The following is a 23,176-nucleotide window of genomic DNA, read 5'->3' as shown; positions in this document are numbered from 1 at the left end:
CAAAGCTTTCGATAAGGTCCCACATGGCAGACTGGTCACGAAAGTAAAAGCCCATGGGATCCAGGGCAAAGTGGCAAGTTGGATCCAAAATTGGCTCAGAGGCAGGAAACAAAGGGTAATGGTTGATGGGTGTTTTTGTGACTGGAAGGCTGTATCCAGTGGGGTTCCGCAGGGCTCAGTGCTGGGTCCCTTGCTTTTTGTGGTATATATCAATGATTTGGACTTGAATGTCGGGGGTATGATTAAGAAGTTTGAAGATGACTGTGTGGTTGATGATGAAGAAGAAAGCTGCAGACTGCAGGAAGATATCAATCAACTGGTCAGGTGGGCAGAACAGTGGCAAATGGAATTCAATCCAGAGAAGTGTGAGGGAATGCATTTGGGAGGACTAACAAGGCAAGGGAATTCACATTAAATGGTAGGACACTGAGAAGTGTAGAGCAACAAAGGGGCCTTGGAGTGCAGGTCTACAGATCCCTGAAGGTAGCAGGACAGGTAGATAAGGTGGTTAAGAAGGCATATGGAATACTTGCCTTCATTAGTCGAGGCATGGAATACAAGAGCAAGGAGGTTATTCTTAAACTGTATAAAACACTGGTTGGGCTGCAGCTGGAGTACTGTGTGCAGTTCTGGTCGCCACATTACAGGAAAGATGTGATTGCACTGTAAAGGGTGCAGAGGAGATTTACAAGAATGTTGCCGGGACTGGAGAATTTTAGCTATGAGGTAAGATTGGATAGGCTGGGTTTGTTTTCTTTGGAACAGAGGCGGTTAAGGGGAGACCTTATTGAGGTGTATAAAATTATGAGGGACCTGGATAGAGTGGATAGGAAGGACCTGTTTCCCTTGGCAGAGGGGTCAACAACCAGGAGGCATAGTTTGAAAGTAATTGGGGGGGGAGGTTTAGAGGGGATATGAGGGGAAATTTCTTCAGAAGGCGGTGGGGGTCTGGAACTCACTGCCTGAAAGTGTGGTAGAGGCAGAAACCCTCACCACATTTAAAAAGTACTTGGATGTGCACTTAAAGTGTAATCTACAGGGCTACGGACCAAGAGCTGGAAAGTGGGATTAGGCTGGGTAGCTCTTGGTCGACCGGTGCGGACAAGGTGGGCCGAAATGGCCCCCTTCCGTGCTTTAAATTTTTATGATATTGCCTACATAACTGCAATTCCAAGAGCGATTTGAGATATCTCTGAGAGTTACAATAAAGGCACTATATAAGCACAGATGTGTCTTTTTTTCTCCATATCTATTAGCACCATCTAGATATTCAATGGCGATGTGGAGTGAATGATTCATAATCACACACATAATCACTCTCCGACATTTGCAAACAAACACTGGAGTCTAGAAATGTGATGGCACCGCTCTCAATGTTTCAGGCACTAGAGGAACACCTACACATCCAATATGGCGGGCAGGGTGTGAACGTTCATAGTGCACCGGAAATGTGCACCACCTTGGTGGACAAGGCAGAGAAAGAGACGTCCAGGGCCCATGCCTGAAACAGGCAGTCGTCCATTTGCACACGGATAGGGGCGTAACGCCTCGCGAGGCCCTTTGCAAAATTGGGCTGCCCCGAACACAGCTGGCACTGTGTGGACCTACGCAGGCTTTCATTCCTCGGTGCATCGCCTGACAATACAATTCTTCTTCGATAGCACAGTGAACGATAAGAGGGTGGACATTATGAAACATACAGAATAAGAATAACCGGGTTACATACATGTGGACGTGACCGAGACGGAGAATTTGACCTCCCGCGTTCCCACGATGTTTTCAGCGCGGCAGATGTAATCGCCGACGTCAGCGGGAGTCACGTGAAGGATACGCAGCACGGGGCCCTGCACCTAGAGCATCGAGGGGAAAATCACAGGCTGGGTTACTCTCACTCTCCCAGGCCGCTCTCCGCATTCACACTGAGCCCTGCGCCATTCACACACTGAGCCTTGCGCCATTCACACACTGAGCCCTGCGCCATTCACACACTGAGCCCCGCGCCATTCACACACTGAGCCCCGCTCCATTCACACACTGAGCCCTGCGCCATTCACACACTGAGCCCCGCGCCATTCACACACTGAGCCCCGCGCCATTCACACACTGAGCCCCGCGCCATTCACACACTGAGCCCCGCGCCATTCACACACTGAGCCCCGCGCCATTCACACACTGAGCCCTGCGCCATTCACACACTGAGCCCTGCGCCATTCACACACTGAGCCCTGCGCCATTCACACACTGAGCCCTGCGCCATTCACACACTGAGCCCTGCGCCATTCACACACTGAGCCCTGCGCCATTCACACACTGAGCCCTGCGCCATTCACACACTGAGCCCTGCGCCATTCACACACTGAGCCCTGCGCCATTCACACACACACACACAGTACTGCACCATGCAAACACACATACTCAGCATTACAACACACTCCCGCCACTCAGCCTGATTTTTATCTTCAAGTGTAACTCAGATCCAAATGGTTTCGCTCTGCTTCATCACACAACTGATTCTAAAGTGCAGGCTCTGGGGTGAAAGGCCTACTCCTGTTCCTCAGTAAAAAGAATGCAATTCTGTGCTCGAAGATAATTATTCACAACTCCAGGCACACACTCAAACAGGTCTGGGGGTTCCATCAGTGGTAAGAGAGGAAAGTCGCAGGTAGGTGAAATTTAAAGGGAAGGGAAACAATTAAAGGGGAACTTTAGAATGGGGGAGGGGGAACTAAATTCAGAAAACATTTGAAGACTTAAAAGGGATCTCAACTCATCAGTGACCTTTACCAAGGTTACAGTGGTAGAGGATCGGGAAGTGCCAATATTGTTGTCCATTTTATTTTCCCAAGTTCTACTCTCAGCCTCTCAAAATGATATTTCTCCAATCTATTACCCTGGTCTTCGCCATACTTATGTCCTTCTCAACTCTATTATCTTAAAACCTATTATATTATAGTCACTATTGCCTAGATGCTCCCATATGTTTTACTTCTCTTATCTGGTTCATTCCCCATTACAAGATTCAATAGTAAACCTCCCTTGTTGGGCTTTTTACATATTGGGTTAGAAAGGAGTCCTGTGTACACATTGTATAAACTCTATTCCCTTATCCCCTTTACCCACCTCTTCTGTCCAATTAATATCAGGGTAGTTGAAATTCCCCATGATTATTATTCTGTTTATTACTCATTTCCCTAATTTGTCTGCATATTTCTTCCTCCACCTCCCTCCCACGATTAGGTGGTTTGTAGACTACACCTATTAGTGTGATTGATCCTTTATTATCTTCTATCTCTATCCACATGGATTCTATTTTGCTCTTGCTGACAGCTGTGTCACTGTTTTCTACTGCCATTATATTATCCCTAATAAGTACAGCTACTCCACCTCCCCTTTTTCCCTCTCTATCTTTTCTAAATATGTCACACCCTGCAATGTTTAATTCCCAGTCCTGGTTTTTCTGTAGCTGTGTCTCAGTGACCCCGAACCTCATGTTACGAGGTGGACCGCAGCATCCTGACAGGAATTGGCTCAACTTTGCATCTGCCTCTCTGCTGCCCCAGGACCAGAGAAGCTGCCCTCCCCCAATGCCCCCCCACCCAACATCAGTGCCCAAACAGGCAATAGCGCCTCCTCGTCACCCTGGCACCTTTCGTCTGGCAATTATGTCAAACACGGCATGATTGGAGTGCTTCCGGATAAACCTTGCAGCAGAGCAGTTAGTCAGGCATTCACATCTCAGGGAGATGCCACCAGGGATCGGCTGGCACAGCCACCTTCTGGAAGGAGAGGCCCCACCAAAACAACACCTCCCGAAGCAAAAGGACCACTTGCTGCCAACGTCTGAGGGTGTGGGCTGGTTCTGTGTGCTGCTTTCTCGGAAACATTCTCTCCGTCCACCGCGGTGGTGAGTTCAACTTTAGATCCTGCACTTACTGAGTACGTGTAACCGGAAAACCCAGCGTTGTTCCACCACCTTCACCTACCTGGTGATTGGCTGTCAGGGAGCCAGCTGCCCTGTACCATGTGACCCTGGGTTGCGGCTGACCTGTGACCTGGCAGTGTAACTCCAGCATTTCCCCCTCCGTTACCGAGCTGGGAGAGGGGTGAACCCTCACTGTCGGGGGCATTCTTTGTGCTGTGGAGGGGGGGGGGGGGAGGGAGCAGAATTTGACAAAGTGATCAAAAGCAGATAATACAGATCCTCTTATTTGTTAAATCACAGATATGTTTCTTGGCCCCAACATGGTCAACCATTCTCTCCCCTACGTCGCATGCCTTGCCTCCAATCACACCACACCTCCTCCCCCTCATCCCGCTTCCCATTCCCTCTGTCTATCAATGAGCTGGGTCCTGCAGCCATTAACTTGCATCAGCTCCATGAGCAGGAATCGGCCTCAAAAGGCCCACATGTGGATTCATATCAAAGGCCCAAGAAATCCCAAGTAAGCACTATCCCTTGGACAGCTATGCACGAATTTAATACTGCACGACAGCTATTTTCACCCCTCAAAAAAACAGGGAGTTGTGTGGGGAAGGACCAGATGATTTTCTGTTCACGGTGACAATGTTAATGGATTCTGGTCTTTAGGATAGTACTGGAAACGTAAACCACATGAAGCCACTTAAGTTACACTTTTCAAACACCACCAGAAATCCTCGGCTCCCGACAGCAGTCTAGACCGGGTGGAACAGTGCAACAAATTGCCATAAAAATAGAAAGCGATGGTGCAGATCAAACACTAAAAGAACGAGGGGTTACATACAGGATGATGTGGAGGTGACCGAGACGGAGAATTTGACCTCCCGCGTTCCCAGCATGTTTTCAGCGCGGCAGATGTAATCGCCGACGTCAGCGGGAGTCACGTGAAGGATACGCAGCACGGGGCCCTGCACCTAGAGGAAAATCACAGGCTGGGTTACTCTCACTCTCCCAGGCCGCTCTCCGCATTCACACTGAGCCCTGCACCATTTACACACTGAGCCCTGCACCATTCACACACACACACAGCACTACACCATTCACGCACTGAGCCCTGCACCATTCACACACACACACAGCACTACACCATGTCCCTGATGACTACATATGCGAGAAAAGTATCCGGCTGCAGCTTCTGACAGACCGCATTGCGGCACTGGAGCTGCGGGTGGATTCACTCTGGGGCATGCGTGATGCTGAGGATGTCGTGAATAACACATTTAGTGAGTTGGTCTTACCGCAGGTAAAGGGTACACAGCCAGCTAGTAAATGGGTGACCATCAGGAAGAGCAGTGGAAGGAAGGTAGTGCAGGGGTCACCTGCGGCCATTCCCCTGCAAAACAGATATACCGCTTTGGGTACTGTTGAGGGGGATGACTCATCAGGGGAGGGGAGCAGCAGCCAAGTCCATGGCACTGTGGGTGGCTCTGCTGCACAGGAGGGCAGGAAAATGAGTGAGAGAGCTATAGTGATAGGGGATTCTATTGTAAGGGGAATAGATAGACATTTCTGCAGCCGCAACCGAGACTCCAGGATGGTATGTTGCCTCCCTGGTGCGAGGGTCAAAGATGTCTCGGAGCAGGTGCAGGACATTTTGAAGGGGCAGGGTAAACAGCCAGTTGTCAAGGTGCATATAGGTACCAACGATATAGGTAAAAAACGGGATGAGACCCTACAAGATGCATTTAGGGAGTTAGGAGCTAAATTAAAAAGTAGGACCTCAAAAGTAGTAATCTCAAGATTGCTACCAATGCCACGTGCTAGTCAGAGTATGAATTGCAGGATAGCCCAGATGAATACATGGCTTCAAGAGTGGTGCAGAAGGGAGGGATTCAAATTCCTGGGACATTGGAACCGGTTCTGGGGGAGGTGGGACCAGTACAAACCGGACGGTCTGCACCTGGGCAGGACTGGAACCAATGTCCTAGGGGGAGTGTTTGCTAGTGCTGTTGGGGAGGGTTAAACTAATATGGCAGGGGGTTGGGAACCTATGCAGGGAGACAGAGGGAAGTAAAATGGGGGCAGAAGCAAAAGATAGAAAGAAGAAAAATAAAAGTGGAGGGCAGAGAAACCTAAGGCAAAAAACAAAAAGGGCCACATTACAGCAAAATCCTAAAGGGGCAAAGTGTGTTAAAAAGACAAGCCTGAAGGGTCTGTACCTCAATGCGAGGAGTATTTGGAATAAGGTGGACGAATTAACTGTGCAGACAGCAGTTACCGGATATGATGTAATTGGCATCACGGAGACATGGCTCCAGGGTGACCAAGGCTGGGAACTCAACATCCAGGGGTATTCAACATTTAGGAAGGATAGACAGAAAGGAAAAGGAGGCAGGGTGGCGTTGCTGGTAAAAGAGGAAATTAATGCAATAGTAAGGAAGGATATTAGCTTGGATGATGTGGAATCTGTATGGGTGGAGCTACGGAATACCAAAGGGCAGAAAACGCTAGTGGGAGTTGTGTACAGACCACCAAACAGTAGTAGTGAGGTTGGGGACAGCATCAAACAAGAAATTAGGGATGCGTGCAATAAAGGTACAGCAGTTATCATGGGCGACTTCAATCTACATATTGACTGGGCTAACCAAACTGGTAGCAATGCGGTGGAGGAGGATTTCCTGGGATGGCTTTCTAGATGAATATGTCAAGGAACCAACTAGAGGGCTGGCCATCCTAGACTGGGTGATGTGTAATGAGAAAGGACTAATTAACAACCTTGTTGTGCGAGGCCCCCTGGGGATGAGTGACCATAATATGATAGAATTCTTTATTAAGATGGAGAGTGACACAGTTAATGCAGAGACTAGGGTCCTGAACTTGGGGAAAGGTAACTTTGATGGTATGAGACGTGAATTGGCTAGAATAGACTGACGAGTGATACTTAAAGGGTTGACGGTGGATAGGCAATGGCAGACATTTAAAGATCACATGGATGAACTTCAACAATTGTACATCCCTGTCTGGAGTAAAAATAAAATGGGGAAGGTGGCTCAACCGTGGCTAACAAGGGAAATTAAGGATAGTGTTAAATCCAAGGAAAAGGCATATAAATTGGCCAGAAAAAGCAGCAAACCTGAGGACTGGGAGAATTTAATAATACAGCAGAGGAGGACAAAGGGTTTAATTAGGAGGGGGAAAATAGAGTATGACAGGAAGCTTGTTGGGAACATAAAAACTGACTGCAAAGGCTTCTATAGATATGTGAAGAGAAAAGGATTAGTGAAAACAAACGTAGGTCCCTTGCAGACAGATTCAGGTGAATTTATAATGGGGAACAAAGAAATGGTGGACCAGTTAAACAAATACTTAGGTTCTGTTTTCATGAAGGAAGACACAAATAACCTTCCGGAAATACGAGGGGACCGAGGGTCTTGTGAGAAGGAGGAACCGAAGGATATCCTTATAAAGCGGAAAATTGTGTCAGGGAAATTGATGGGATTGAAGCCCGATAAATCCCCGGGGCCTGATAGTCTGCATCTCAGAGTACTTAAGGAAGTGGCCATAGAAATAGTGGATGCATGGGTGATCATTTTCCATTAGTCTATCGACTCTGGATCAGTTCCGATGGACTGGAGAGTAGCTAATGTAACACCACTTTTTAAAAAAGGAGGGAGAGAGAAAACGGGTAATTATAGACTAGTTAGCCTGACATCAGTAGTGGGGAAAATGTTGGAATCAATCATTAAGGATGAAATAGCAGCGCATTTGGAAAGCAGTGACAGGATTGGTCCAAGTCAGCATGGATTTATGAAGGGGAAATCATGCTTAACAAATCTTCTGGAATTTTTTGAAGATGTAACTAGCAGAGTGGACAAGGGAGAACCAGTGGATGTGGTGTATTTGGACTTTCAAAAGGCTTTTGACAAGGTCCACACAAGAGATTGGTGTGCAAAATCAAAGCACATGGTACTGGGGGTAATGTACTGACGTGGATAGAGAACTGGTTGGCAGACAGGAAGCAGAGAGTCGGGATAAACGGGTCCTTTTCAGAATGGCAGGCGGTGATTAGTGGGGTGCCGCAGGGCTCAGTGCTGGGACCCCAGCTATTTACAATATACATTAATGACTAAGATGAAGGAATTGAGTGTAATATCTCCAAGTTTGCAGATGACACTAAACTGGGTGGCGGTGTGAGCTGTGAGGAGGACGCTAAAATGCTGCAGGGTGACTTGGACAGGTTAGGTGGGTGGGCAAATGCATGGCAGATGCAGTATAATGTGGATAAATGTGAGGTTATCCACTTTGAGGGCAAAAACACGAAGGCAGAATATTATCTGAATGGCGGCAGGTTAGGAAAAGGGGAGGTGCAACGAGACCTGGATGTCATGGTTCATCAGTCACTGAAAGTGGGCATGCAGGTACAGCAGGCAGTGAAGAAGGCAAATGGTATGTTGGCCTTCATAGCTAGGTGATTTAAGTATAGGAGCAGGGAGGTCTCACTGCAGTTGTACAGGGTCTTAGTGAGGCCTCACCTGGAATAGTGTGTTCAGTTTTGGTCTCCTAATCTGAGGAAGGACGTTCTTGCTATTGAGGGAGTGCAGCAAAGGTTCACCAGACTGATTCCAGGGATGGCGGGACTGACATATGAGGAGAGACTGGATCAACTGGGCCTTTATACACTGGAGTTTAGAAGGATGAGGGGGGGATCTCATAGAAACTTATAAGATTCTGACGGGACTGGACAGGTTAGATGCGGGAAGAATGTTCCTGATGACGGGGAAGTCCAGAACCAGGGGACACAGTCTTAGGATAAGGGGCAGGCCATTTAGGACTGAGATGAGGAGAAAATTCTTCATAAGAACATAATATAAGAACATAAGAATTAGGAACTGGAGTAGGCCATCTAGCCCCTCGAGCCTGCTCTGCCATTCAACAAGATCATGGCTGTGCTGGCCGTGGACTCAGCTCCACTTACCCGCCCGCTCCCCGTAACCCTTAATTCCCTTATTAGTTAAAAATCTATCTATCTGTGATTTGAATACATTCAATGAGCTAGCCTCAACTGCTTCCTTGGGCAGAGAATTCCACAGAGTTGTTAACTTGTGGAATTCCCTACCGCAGAGAGTTGTTGATGCCAGTTCATTGGATATATTCAAGAGGGAGTTAGATATGGCCCTTACGGCTGAAGGGATCAAGGGGTATGGAGAGAAAGCAGGAAAGGGGTCCTAAGGGAATGGTCAGCCATGATCTTATTAAATGGTGGTGCAGGCTCGAAGGGCCAAATGGCCTACTCCTGCACCTATTTTCTATGTTTCTATTCACACACACACACACTGAGCCCTGCGCCATTCACACACTGAGCCCTGCGCCATTCACACACTGAGCCCTGCGCCATTCACACACTGAGCCCTGCGCCATTCACACACTGAGCCCTGCGCCATTCACACACTGAGCCCTGCGCCATTCACACACTGAGCCCTGCGCCATTCACACACTGAGCCCTGCGCCATTCACACACTGAGCCCTGCGCCATTCACACACTGAGCCCTGCGCCATTCACACACTGAGCCCTGCGCCATTCACACACTGAGCCCTGCGCCATTCACACACTGAGCCCTGCGCCATTCACACACTGAGCCCTGCGCCATTCACACACTGAGCCCTGCGCCATTCACAGACACAGAATGCCAGATAACTAGTTCCCACAGATACATCTTTCATGGTTAGAAGAATAACACAACACAAATGTAGGGCTTCACCGACCTGGTGATTGGTTGTCAGGGGGCCTGCTGTCCTGTACCATGTGATCCTGGGTTGCGGCTGACCTGTGACCTGGCAGTGTAACTCCAGCATTTCTCCCTCCGTTACCGAGCTGGGCGAGGGGTGAACTCTCACTGTCGGGGGCATTCTTTGTGCTGTGGGGGGGGGGGGGGGAGCAGAATGAGACAAATCGATCAAAAGCAGACAATTCAGAGGCTGCTGTTTGTTGAATCACAGATATGTTTCTTGCATTGATCTTTACTACAGTAGTTTGAGTAAAGGTTTAAATATTTCAGTCATCTTTGTACCTGTGACATCCTGGGGCAATGCATCGGGCAGATCGCTGTGTGAAGAAATGTTTGTTAACTGGCTGAGCTTGTCTTGTGCCTGAGCCAGGGCTGTGACTAGGAATCATCCACAGAATCTATGTTGACAGTCCAGTACCGTACTGAGGGAGCTGCCTTGTCATTACTGAGTAATGGTGTCTGGTTGGTTACCTTCCAATCCCCAGCATACTCTCTCACTGCAAAGCTCTCTCTGATCATACACCTCAGCCTTTTTTAGTCCTTTTGTTGCTTTCTCTAACGTTCACAATCATCATTCTGGACACTATCAGGAGGCGCTTAAATGTAGGAGGTATGATTAAGAAGTTTGCAGATAATACTAAAATCAGCTGTGTAGTTGATAATGAAGAAGAAAGCTGTGGACTGCAGGAAGATATCAATGTACTGGTCAGGTGGGCAGAACAGTGGCAAATGGAATTCAATCTGGTTAAGTGTGAGGTAATGCATTTGGGGAGGGCTAACAAGGCAAGGGAATACACATTAAATGGTACGACACTGAAAAGTGTAGAGGAACAAAGGGACCTTGGAGTGCAGGTCCACAGATCCCTGAAGGTAGCAGGCCAGGTAGTTAAGTTGGTTAAGAAGGCATATGGAATACTTGCCTTTATTAGTCGAGGCATGGAATACAAGAGCAAGGAGGTTATGCTTGAACTGTATAAAACATTAGTTAGGCCGCAGCTGAAGTACTGTGTGCAGTTCTGGTCACCGCATTACATGAAAGATGTGATTGCACTGGAAAGGGTGCAGAGGAGATTTACAAGAATGTTGCCTGGACTGGAGAATTTTGCCTATGAGGAAAGATTGGAGAGGCTGGGTCTGTTTTCTTTGGAACAGAGGAGGTTAAGGGGAGACATGATTGAGGTGTATAAAATTATGAGGGGCCTGGATAGAGTGGATAGGAAGGACCTGTTTCCTTTGGCGGAGGGGTCAACAACCAGGGAGCATAGATTTAAAGTAATTGCGGGGAGGTTTAGAGGAGATATGAGGAGATATGAGGAGAAATTTCTTCACCCAAAAGGGTCGTGGGGGTCTGGAACTCATTGTCTGAAAGGGAGGCAGAAACCCTCACGACATTTAAAAGATACTTGGATGTGCACTTAAAGTGCCGTAACCTACAGGGCTGCGGACCCAGAGCTGGAAGGTGGGATTAGGCTGGGTAGCTCTTGGTCGGCCGGCGCGGACACGATGGGCTGAAATCCTCCCTCCGTGCTGTAAACTTCTATGATTCGTCGCTTGTGGTGCTGATCGATGGTGGAACCGTGTGCAGGTACTCACTCCACGACATTGGGGGGAGGTGCCAGCACTAACCATGCTGTTGTAGGCAGCTTGGTGCCGGGAGGGTGAGTAATTTGATGGGCCTGCGGTATTCTGCCCAGGCCTTTGGCCCCTTGGTGTGTAGTCATGGTTTACACCAGCGTGCTGAGGATCAGTACTTCCCACTGCACTTACTGTCATACACAGCGCTGCAAGGTCACCGCTCATTCACCTCCTTTCAGGACTCAGGACTCTTTCTAACCCATCCTCATCAGCAGTGGATCTGCAGTTACCAGATTTGTATGATCGCCTTTCTTGAAAATACTTTACACTCGGGCTTTTTTCCAATCCAATGGATCTCCTAACTTTCGATTGACTCTCTCGTGTTACGTCAGCTTTGGTTCATTTTGTCCCAGGTCTCAATTATTCTCCTAATATCGCATCCAGTGCTGAAGATCTATTGCTTTTAAACCCATCAATCTGTCAAAGATGTCCCTGGAACAAGTGGTCATAGCATGATTGAATGTCAAATTCAGATGGAGGGTGAGAAAGTTGGATCTCTAACTAGCGTACTAAGCTTAAATAAAGGAGACGATGAAGGTATGAGGGCTGAGTTGGCTAAAGTGGACTGGAAAAATAGATTAAAGTGTAGGACAGTTGATGAACAGTAGTGTACATTTAAGGAGATATTTCACAACTCTTAAGAAAAATATATTCCAGTGAGCAGGAAAGTGTGTAAGAGAAAAAATAGCTATCTGTGGCTAACTAAAGAAATAAAGGACGGTATCCAAGTAAAAACAAGGGCATACAAAGTGGCCTCAACTAGTGGGAGGACAGAAGATTGGGAAGCTTTTAAAAGCCAACAAAGAACGACTAAAAAAATGATTAAGAAAGGGAAGATAGACTATGAAAGTAAACTAGCACGAAATATAAAAACAGATAGCAAGAGTTTCTATAGGTATATAAAAAGAAAAAGAATGGCTAAAGTAAATATTGGTCCCCTAGAAGACGTGACCAGGGTATTAGTAATAGGGAACATGGAGATGGCAGAAACTCTGAACAAATATTTTGTATCAGTCTTTAGGGTAGAGGACACTAACAATATTCCAACAGTGGATAGTCAAGGGGCTATGGGGGGGAGGAACTTAACACAATCACAAAGGAGGTGGTACTCAGTAAGATAATGGGACTAAAGGCAGATAAATCCCCTGGACCTGAAGGCTTGCATCGTAGGGTCTTAAGAGAAGTAGAGGCAGGGATAGTGGATGCATTGGTTGTAATTTACCAAAATTCCCTGGATTCTGGGGAGGGCCCAACAGATTGGAAAACTGCAAATGTAATGCCCCTATTTAAAAAAGGAGGCAGACAAAAAGCAGGAAACTATAGACCAGTTAGCCTAACATCTGTGGTTGGGAAAATGTTGGAGTCCAGTATTAAAGAAGCAGTAGCAGGACAGTTGGATATGCAAAATTCGGTCAGGCAGAGTTAGTATGGATTTATGAAGGGGAAGTCATGTTTGACAAATTTGCTGGAATTCTTTGAGGATGTAACGAACAGGGTGGATAAAGGGGAACCAGTGGATGTGGTGCATTTGGACTTCCAGAAGGCATTTGACAAGGAGCCACATAAAAGGTTACTGCACAAGATAAAAGTTCACGGGGTTGGGGGGAATATATTAGCATGGATAGAGGATTGGCTAATGAACAGAAAACAGAGAGTCGGGATAAATGATTCATTCTCTGGTTGGCAACCAGTAACTAGTGGGGTGCCGCAGGGATCAGTGCTAGGATCCCAACTATTTACAATCTATATTAACGACTTGGAAGAAGGGATTGAGTGTAATGTAGCCAAGTTTGCTGATGATTCAATGAGCTAGCCTCAACTGCTTCCTTGGGCAGAGAATTCCACAGATTCACAACCCTCTGGGAGAAGAAATTCCTTCTCAACTCGGTTTTAAATTGGCTCCCCTGTATTTTGAGGCTGTGCCCCCCAGTTCTAGTCTCCCCGACCAGTGGAAACAACCGCTCTGCCTCTATCTTGTCTATCCCTTTCATTATTTTAAATGTTTCTATAAGATCACCCCTCATCCTTCTGAACTCCAACGAGTAAAGACCCAGTCTACTCAATCTAACATCATAAGGTAACCCCTCATCTCCGGAATCAGCCGAGTGAATCGTCTCTGTACCCCCTCCAAAGCTAGTATATCCTTCCTTAAGAAAGGTGACCAAAACTGCACGCAGTACTCCAGGTGCGGCCTCACCAATACCCTGTACAGTTGCAGCAGGACCTCCCTGCTTTTGTACTCCATCCCTCTCGCAATGAAGGCCAACATTCCATTTGCCTTCCTGATTACCTGCTGCACCTGCAAACTAACTTTTTGGGATTCATGCACAAGGACCCCCAGGTCCCTCTGCATCTCAGCATGTTGTAATTTCTCCCCATTCAAATAATATTCCCTTTTACTGGTTTTTTTCCCAAGGTGGATGACCTCACACTTTCCGACATTGTATTCCATCTGCCAAACCTTCGCCCATTCGCTTAACCTATCCAAATCTCTTTGTAGCCTCTCTGTGTCCTCTACACAACCCGCTTTCCCACTAATCTTTGTGCCATCTGCAAATTTTGTTACAGTACAGTCTGTCCCCTCTTCCAGGTCATCGATGTATATTGTAAACAGTTGTGGTCCCAGCACCGATTCCTGTGGCACACCACTAACCACTGGTTTCCAACCCAAAAAGGACCCATTTATCCCGTCTCTGCTTTCTGTTAGCTAGCCAATTCTCTATCCATGCTCATACATTTCCTCTGACTCCGCGTACCTTTATCTTCTGCAGTAACCTTTTGTGTGGCACCTTATCGAATGCCTTTTGAAAATCTAAATACACCATATCCATCGGTACACCTCTATCCACCATCCTCAAAGAATTCCAGTAAATTAGTTAAACATGATTTCCCCTTCATGAATCCATGTTGCATCTGCTTGATTGCACTATTCCTATCTAGATGTCCCGCTATTTCTTCCTTAATGACAGCTTCAAGCATTTTCCCCACTACAGATGTTAAACTAACCAGCCTATAGTTACCTGCCTTTTGTCTGCCCCCTTTTTTAAACGGAGGCATTACATTAGCTGCTTTCCAATCCGCTGATACCTCCCCAGAGTCCAGAGAATTTTGGTAGATTATAACGAATGCATCTACTATAACTTCCGCCATCTCTTTTAATACCCTGGGATGCATTTCATCAGGACCAGGGGACTTGTCTACCTTGAGTCCCATTAGCATGTCCAGCACTACCCCCCTAGTGATAGTGATTATCTCAAGGTCTTCCCTTCCCACATTCCCGTGACCAGCAATTTTAGGCATGGTTTTTGTGTCTTCCACTGTGAAGACCGAAGCAAAATAATTGTTTAAGGTCTCAGCCATTTCCACATTTCCCATTATTAAATCCCCCTTCTCATCTTCTAAGGGACCAACATTTACTTTAGTCACTCTTTTCCGTTTTATATATCGGTAAAAGCTTTTACTATCTGTTTTCATGTTTTGCGCAAGTTTACTTTCGTAATCTATCTTTCCTTTCTTTATCGCTTGCTTAGTCATTCTTTGCTGTCTTTTAAAATTTTCTCAATCTGCTAGTTTCTCACTAACTTTGGCCACCTTATACGCATTGGTTTTTAATTTGATACTCTCCTTTATTTCCTTGGTTACCCACGGCTGGTTATCCCTTCTCTTACCGCCCTTCTTTTTCACTGGAATATATTTTTGTTGAGCACTATGAAAGAGCTCCTTAAAATTCCTCCACTGTTCCTCAATTGTGCCACCGTTTAGTCTGTGTTTCCAGTCTACTTTAGCCAACTCTGCCCTCATCCCACTGTAGTCCCCTTTGTTTAAGCTTAGTACGCTCGTTTGAGACATTACTTCCTCACCCTCAATCTGTATTACAAATTCAACCATACTGTGATCACTCATTCCGAGAGGATCTTTTACTAGGAGATCGTTTATTATTCCTGCCTCATTACACAGGACCAGATCTAAGATAGCTTGCTCCCTTGTAGGTTCTGTAACATACTGTTCGAAGAAACAATCCCATATGCATTCTATGAATTCCTCCTCAAGGCTACCCCGTGCGATTTGATTTGACCAATCGATATGTAGGTTAAAATCCCCCATGATTACTGCCGTTCCTTTTTCACATGACTCCATTATTCCCTTGATTATTGTCCGCCCCACCGTGAAGTTATTATTTGGGGGCCTATAAACTACGGCCACCAGTGACTTTTTCCCCTTACTATCTCTAATCTCCATCCACAATGATTCAACATTTTGTTCATTGGAGCCAATATCGTCTCTCACAACTGCCCTGATATCATCCTTTATTAACAGAGCTACCCCACCTCCTTTCCCTTCTTGTCTATCTTTCCGAATTGTCAGATACCCCTGTATGTTTAATTCCCAGTCTTGGCCACCCTACAACCATGTTTCTGTAATGGCCACCAAATCATACCCATTTGTAATGATTTGTGCCGTCAACTCATTTACTTTATTTCAAATGCTGCGTGCGTTTAGGTAGAGTGTTTTAATACTAGTTTTTAAACCATGATTTTTAGTTTTGACCCCTCCTGCAGCCCCTTTACGTTCATACATATTGTCCCTTCCTATCACCTTGTGGTTTACACTTACCCCAGTGCTTCTCTGCTCTGTTGCCTCCTGCCTTTTGCATTCTTTCTTGGGGTCCTGTTCATCTGATCTCTCACCCACTCTAACTAGCTCAGAGCCCTCTCCTGGGTTCTGAATACTCCTCGCATTGAGGCACCGAGCTTTCACACTTGCCTTTTTATTACACTTTGACCCTTTAGAATTTTGCTGTAGTGACCTTTTTTGTTTTTTGCCTTGGGTTTCTCTGCCCTCCACTTTTACTCATCTCCTTTCTGTCTTTTGCTTTTGTCTCCTTTTTGTTTCCCTCTGTCTCCCTGGATTGGTTCCCATCCCCCTGCCATATTAGTTTAACCCCCCCCCCCCCCCAACAGCACAAGCAAACACTCCCCCTAGGACATTGGTTCCGGTCCTGCCCAGGTGCAGACCGTCCGGTTTGTACTAGTCCCACCTCCCCCAGAACCGGTTCCAATGCCCCAGAAATTTGAATCCCTTCCTGCTGCACCACTGCTTGTGCATGAAACACAAAAGGATAGTTTGCAGGTACAGCAAGTGATCAGGAAGGCCAATGGAATCTTGGCCTTTATTGCAAAGGGGATGGTGTATAAAAGCAGGGAAGTCTTGCTACAGCTATACAGGGTATTGGTGAGGTCACATCTGGAATACTGCGTGCAGTTTTGGTTTCCATATTTACGAAAGGCTATACTTGCTTTGGAGGCAGTTCAGAGAAGGTTCACTCGGTTGATTCCGGAGATGAAGGGGTTGACTTATGAGGAAAGGTTGAGAAGGTTGGGCCTCTAGTCTTTGGAATGCAGAAGAATGAGAGATGATCTTATCAAAACGAATAAGATTATGAGGGGGCTTGACGGGGTGGATACAGACAGGATGTTTCCACTGATAGGGGAGACCAGAATTAGGGGGCATAATCTTAGAATAAGGGGCCGCCTATTTAAAACTGAGATGAGGCGAAATTTCTTCTCTCAGAGGGCTGTAAATCTGGAATTCACTGCCTCAGAGAGCTGTGGAAGCTGGGACATTGAATGGATTTAAAACAGAAATAGGCAGTTTCTTAAACGATAAGGGGATAAGGGGTTATGGGGAGCGGGCAGGGAAGTGGAGCTGAGTCCATGATCAGATCAGCCATGATCTTATTGAATGGTGGAGCAGGCTCGAGGGGCCGTTGTGGGAGTTGTGTACAGACCTCCAAACAGTAGTAGTGATGTTGGAGAGAGCATCAAACAGGAAATTAGGGGTGCATGCAATAAAGATGCAGCAGTTATAATGGGTGACTTTAATATGCACATAGATTGGGCTAGCCAAACTGGAAGCAATACGGTGGAGGAGGACTTCCTGGAGTGCATAAGGGATGGTTTTCTAGACCAATATGTCGAGGAACCAACAAGGGGGGAGGCCATCTTAGACTGGGTGTTGTGTAATGAGAGAGGATTAATTAGCAATCTCGTTGTGCGAGGCCCCTTGGGGAAGAGTGACCATAATATGGTGGAATTCTGCATTAGGATAGAGAATGAAACAGGTAATTCAGAGACCATGGTCCAAAACTTAAAGAAGGGTAACTTTGAAGGTATGAGGCGTGAATTGGCTAGGATAGATTGGCGAATGATACTTAAGGGGTTGACTGTGGATGGGTAATGGCAGACATTTAGAGACCGCATGGATGAACTACAACAATTGTACATCCCTGTCTGGCGTAAAAATAAAAAAGGGAAGGTGGCTCAACCGCGGCTATCAAGGGAAATCAGGGATAGTATTAAAGCCAAGGAAGTGGTATACAAATTGGCCAGAAATAGCAGCGAACCCGGGGACTGGGAGACATTTAGAACTCAGCAGAGGACGACAAAGGGTTTGATTAGGGCAGGGAAAATGGAGTACGAGAAGAAGCTTGCAGGGAACATTAAGACGGATTGCAAAAGTTTCTATAGATATGTAAAGAGAAAAAGGTTAGTAAAGACAAATGTAGGTCCCCTGCAGTCAGAATCAGGGGAAGTCATAACGGGGAACAAAGAAATGGCAGACCAATTGAACAAGTACTTTGGTTCGGTATTCACTAAGGAGGACACAAACAACCTTCCGGATATAAAAGGGATCAGAGGGTCTAGTAAGGAGGAGGAACTGAGGGAAATCCTTATTAGTCGGGAAATTGTGTTGGAGAAATTGATGGGATTGAAGGCCGATAAATCCCCAGGGCCTGATGGACTGCATCCCAGAGTACTTAAGGAGGAGGCCTTGGAAATAGCGGATGCATTGACAGTCATTTTCCAACATTCCATTGACTCTGGATCAGTTCCTATCGACTGGAGGGTAGCCAATGTAACCCCACTTTTTAAAAAAGGAGGGAGAGAGAAAACAGGGAATTATGTCAGCCTGACATCGGTAGTGGGTAAAATGATGGAATCAATTATTAAGGATGTCATAGCAGTGCATTTGGAAAGAGGTGACATGATAGGTCCAAGTCAGCATGGATTTGTGAAAGGGAAATCATGCTTGACAAATCTTCTGGAATTTTTTTGAGGATGTTTCCAGTAGAGTGGACAAGGGAGAACTAGTTGATGTGGTATATTTGGACTTTCGAAGGCTTTCGACAAGGTCCCACACAAGAGATTATAAGCACATGGGATTGGGGGTAGTGTGCTGACGTGGATTGAGAACTGGTTGTCAGACAGGAAGCAAAGAGTAGGAGTAAATGGGTGCTTTTCAGAATGGCAGGCAGTGACTAGTGGGGTACCGCAAGGTTCTGTGCTGGGGCCCCAGCTGTTTACACTGTACATTAATGATTTAGATGAGGGGATTAAATGTAGTATCTCCAAATTTGCGGATGACACTAAGTTGGGTGGCAGTGTGAGCTGCGAGGAGGATGCTATGAGGCTGCAGAGTGACTTGGATAGGTTAGGTGAGTGGGCAAATGCATGGCAGATGAAGTATAATGTGGATAAATGTGAGGTTATCCACTTTGATGGTAAAAACAGAGAGACCGACTATTATCTGAATGCTGACAGATTAGGAAAAGGGGAGGTGCAACGAGACCTGGGTGTCATGATACATCAGTCATTGAAGGTTGGCATGCAGCTACAGCAGGCGGTTAAGAAAGCAAATGGCATGTTGTCCTTCATAGTGAGGGGATTTGAGTACAGGGGCAGGGAGGTGTTGCTACAGTTGTACAGGGCCTTGGTGAGGCCACACCTGGAGTATTGTGTACAGTTTTGGTCTCCTAACTTGAGGAAGGACATTCTTGCTATTGAGGGAGTGCAGCGAAGGTTCACCAGACTGATTCCCGGGATGGCGGGACTGACCTATCAAGAAAGACTGGATCAACTGGGCTTGTATTCACTGGAGTTCAGAAGAATGAGAGGGGACCTCATAGAAACGTTTAAAATTCTGACAGGTTAGATGCAGGAAGAATGTTCCCAATGTTGGGGAAGTCCAGAACCAGGGGTCACAGTCTAAGGATAAGGGTTAAGCCATTTAGGACCGAGATGAGGAGAAACTTCTTCACCCAGAGAGTGGTGAACCTGTGGAATTCTCTACCACAGAAAGTTGTTGAGGCCAATTCACTAAATATATTCAAAAGGGAGTTAGATGAAGTCCTTACTACTAGGGGGAATCAAGGGGTATGGCGAGAAAGCAGGAAGGGGGTACTGAAGTTGCATGTTCAGCCACCAACTCATTGAATGGCGGTGCAGGCTAGAAGGGCCGAATGGCCTACTCCTGCACCATTTTTCAATGTTTCTATGTTTTCTATGTTTCTATGTTAATATCCCAGCATTCTATTCGCTTCTTGAAATGGACCTACCACATTGACGATTGCTTGAAAGTGGTGAATCAACCACTTGTTGCTGCAATGTATACACCCGAGTATGCTCGCAGGTTTGTAGCCAACAAAATAGTTGTAGAGCTGTTGAGGTGGGAGGGACTTAGCCAGTCACATGATGTTCACAAGACTCAATAAAACCCCAGCCAGTTGGGTTCAGGGGATCCACGACGAGGCAGGTGGTTGTGAGCCTGGTGGGTGAACTGGTAATGTGTAGTGTGATTGTTAAACCTTTGCTAATAAACCAACTCGTTCTTAATAGCAATGTGTTGCTATAAATTCTTTAGAAAAGAACCCATGAAGCAAATACATTACAGGTGCCATTCTGTATGTCTCTCTATCAATACGTTCCTTTTTTGAATACTTGCAATGCAAATATTTTGACCAAGCTGCAGTATTTTACATTGATCAGTATTGATGTTCATTTGCCACTTGCCTGCCCCATTGCACATCCTGTGAGCTCAGCTGAGCTCCGTGGATCTTCCAGCCTCTGAGGCAGAGAATCCTTTATGACCATTGTAACGAGTGACGGGAGGAGGGACTCCGACAGCCGCCTCCGCAGAACTTGGCTAGGCGGCGTCTCTCACAGGGAGCTTTCCCAGTTATTGGCATCTTCTACTTCCGACTGTCAAGCCGGTTCTCAGTCTGACTGGCTGATGTGCCAACGTGGGAATCATCCTCAAAAGGCTGACATGGAATTATATCAAAGGCCTGCTGGAATCCCAAGTTAGCAGTATTCCTTGGCGAGCTCTCATGCACTACTTCAGTTAGCACCTCAGAATATCAGGAGATTAAAGAGGTAGAACCAGTTGATTTATTTATTCAGGGTGATTATGTTTAGGCACTCTGTTCCTCAGGTTATGTAAATGTAAACATATAAAGCTCTTAACATTTTTTTCTCCTATTAAGATTAGTTTTACTGATCTACAAGTCTGTCTCTTTCCTTCAATAATACTCATGCTATAAAACTCTCAGTTATAGGATCCCAGATCTTGTTTCTCTATATTGGAGGCCACTTAAGTTACACTTTTGAAACACCACCAGAAATCCTCGGCTCCCGACAGCAGTCTAGACCGGGCGGAACAGTGCAACAAATTGCCATAAAAAGAGAAAGCGATGGTGCAGATCAAACACTAAAAGAACGAGGGGTTACATACAGGATGATGTGGAGGTGACCGAGACGGAGAATTTGACCTCCCGCGTTCCCAGCATGTTTTCAGCGCGGCAGATGTAATCGCCGACGTCAGCGGGAGTCACGTGAAGGATACGCAGCACGGGGCCCTGCACCTAGAGGAAAATCACAGGCTGGGTTACTCTCACTCTCCCAGGCCGCTCTCCGCATTCACACTGAGCCCTGCGCCATTCACACACTGAGCCCTGCGCCATTCACACACTGAGCCCTGCGCCATTCACACACTGAGCCCTGCGCCATTCACACACTGAGCCCTGCGCCATTCACACACTGAGCCCTGCGCCATTCACACACTGAGCCCTGCGCCATTCACACACTGAGCCCTGCGCCATTCACACACTGAGCCCTGCGCCATTCACACACTGAGCCCTGCGCCATTCACACACTGAGCCCTGCGCCATTCACACACTGAGCCCTGCGCCATTCACACACTGAGGCCTGCCCCATTCACACACTGAGCCCTGCGCCATTCACACACTGAGCCCTGCGCCATTCACACACTGAGCCCTGCGCCATTCACAGACACAGAATGCCAGATAACTAGTTCCCACGGACACGTTTTTCATGGTTAGAAAAATAACACAACACAAATATAGGGCTTCACCGACCTGGTGATTGGTTGTCAGGGGGCCCGCTGTCCTGTACCATGTGATCCTGGGTTGCGGCTGACCTGTGACCTGGCAGTGTAACTCCAGCATTTCTCCCTCCGTTACCGAGCTGGGTGAGGGGTGAACTCTCACTGTCGGGGGCATTCTTTGTGCTGTGGGGGGGGGGGGGGAGCAGAATGAGACAAATCGATCAAAAGCAGACAATTCAGAGGCTGCTGTTTGTTGAATCACAGATATGTTTCTTGCATTGATCTTTACTACAGTAGTTTGAGTAAAGGTTTAAATATTTCAGTCATCTTTGTACCTGTGACCTCCTGGGGCAATGCATCGGGCAGATCGTTTTGTGAAGAAATGTTTGTCAACTGGCTGAGCCTGTCTTGTGCCTGAGCCAGGGCTGTGACTAGGAACTATCCACAGAATCTATGTTGACAGTCCAGTACCGTACTGAGGGAGCTGCCTTGTCATTACTGAATAATGGTGTCTGGTTGGTTACCTTCCAATCCCCAGCACCATCCCCAGACCTAACCAATTCTGGAAGTATCGTGAACCATCCCCAATATTGATACCGGGTCTCACGATCCTTCATTGGAAACCATTTGTACTTGGACAAGATTCTGGTTTCCATCTGACTACAGATATTTAAAGGATGAGCTAATGAATCCCTGAGTGTCTCCCTTCAGTTTTCCCGTTACCTCTTCTATTGTCAACAAATTCTTCTTCACTCTGAAGACCAAAGCCAAAGACTCCTTCAGCGGCTCCCCTCGGTTTTACCCTCTCCTGCACCACAGCAGTGACTGCACTTCAAAACTACGTCACTGGATGGAAAGCGCTTTGGGACGTCCTGAGATCTAGCAAAGCACGACAAAAATGCAAGTTCTTTCTTCCTTTATGAATGTCACGACCAAATCTCCCTCTGTACCATCAGTAAGATTTGATCAACCTCCTCTTGGCCTTTCTGATTATTTTCTTTGTTCCATTGTTGCTCTCTGTAACCCCCACACTTCCCCCGTCATCATTCTGGACACTGAGGGAGAGCTTTGTCCATTGCCGAGACATGGGGTTGGGGGGGAAGAGAGGGAGAGTGACTGAGACAGTGTGTGGGGAAGGGGGGGGGGGGGAGAGCAGTGTGCGAGGGAGAGGAGGGGGAGCCAGCAAGCGGGGGAGGGGACAGTGGACGGAGGAGGGAAGGGCAGTGGGCAGGGTGGGGGGGGGGGGAGAGGGGACAGCGGGTGGGGGAGGGCGTCAGCGGGCGACCTCACCACGGACACCTGGGAGTTCCTGGCCAAAGACCGCCCTAGGTGGAGGAAGAGCATCCAGGAGGGCACTGGGCACCTTGAGTCTCGTTGCCAAAAGCGTGCAGAAATCAAATGCAGACAGCGGAAGGAGCGTGCGGCAAACCAGTCCCAACCACCCTTTGCCTCAACCACTGTCTGCCCCACCTGTGACAGATACTGTAATTCCCGTATCGGACTGTATAGTCAACCTGAGAACTCACTTTTAGAGTGGAAGCAAGGCTTCCTCGATTCCGATGATGGTGATGGACCTTTACTGGAAACTTCGAACATATAAAACACAAACATTTTCTGTCCCATCAATATAAGGCTAACTGGCATGCAAGACTGT

At 46.9% G+C, this 23,176-nt stretch overlaps 1 protein-coding gene across 1 annotated transcript in view; it reads right to left on the bottom strand.

Annotated features, from left to right (window-relative positions):
- hspg2 (heparan sulfate proteoglycan 2) overlaps nucleotides 1-23,176 on the bottom strand; it is a 643,156-nt gene that overhangs the window by 117,253 nt on the left and 502,727 nt on the right. The window contains 6 exon segments of the mRNA XM_070860710.1: nucleotides 1,727-1,850; nucleotides 3,984-4,135; nucleotides 4,764-4,893; nucleotides 9,683-9,834; nucleotides 20,911-21,040; nucleotides 21,554-21,705. Of these exon segments, the coding sequence (XP_070716811.1) occupies nucleotides 1,727-1,850; nucleotides 3,984-4,135; nucleotides 4,764-4,893; nucleotides 9,683-9,834; nucleotides 20,911-21,040; nucleotides 21,554-21,705 (840 nt within the window).

Source organism: Pristiophorus japonicus, chromosome 18 (assembly GCF_044704955.1).
Source record: "Pristiophorus japonicus isolate sPriJap1 chromosome 18, sPriJap1.hap1, whole genome shotgun sequence".
NCBI classification, from domain to species: Eukaryota; Metazoa; Chordata; class Chondrichthyes; family Pristiophoridae; genus Pristiophorus; species Pristiophorus japonicus.
The sequence above is the reverse complement of the archived record's forward strand: the minus strand, read 5'-3'. Positions and strand labels throughout refer to the sequence as shown.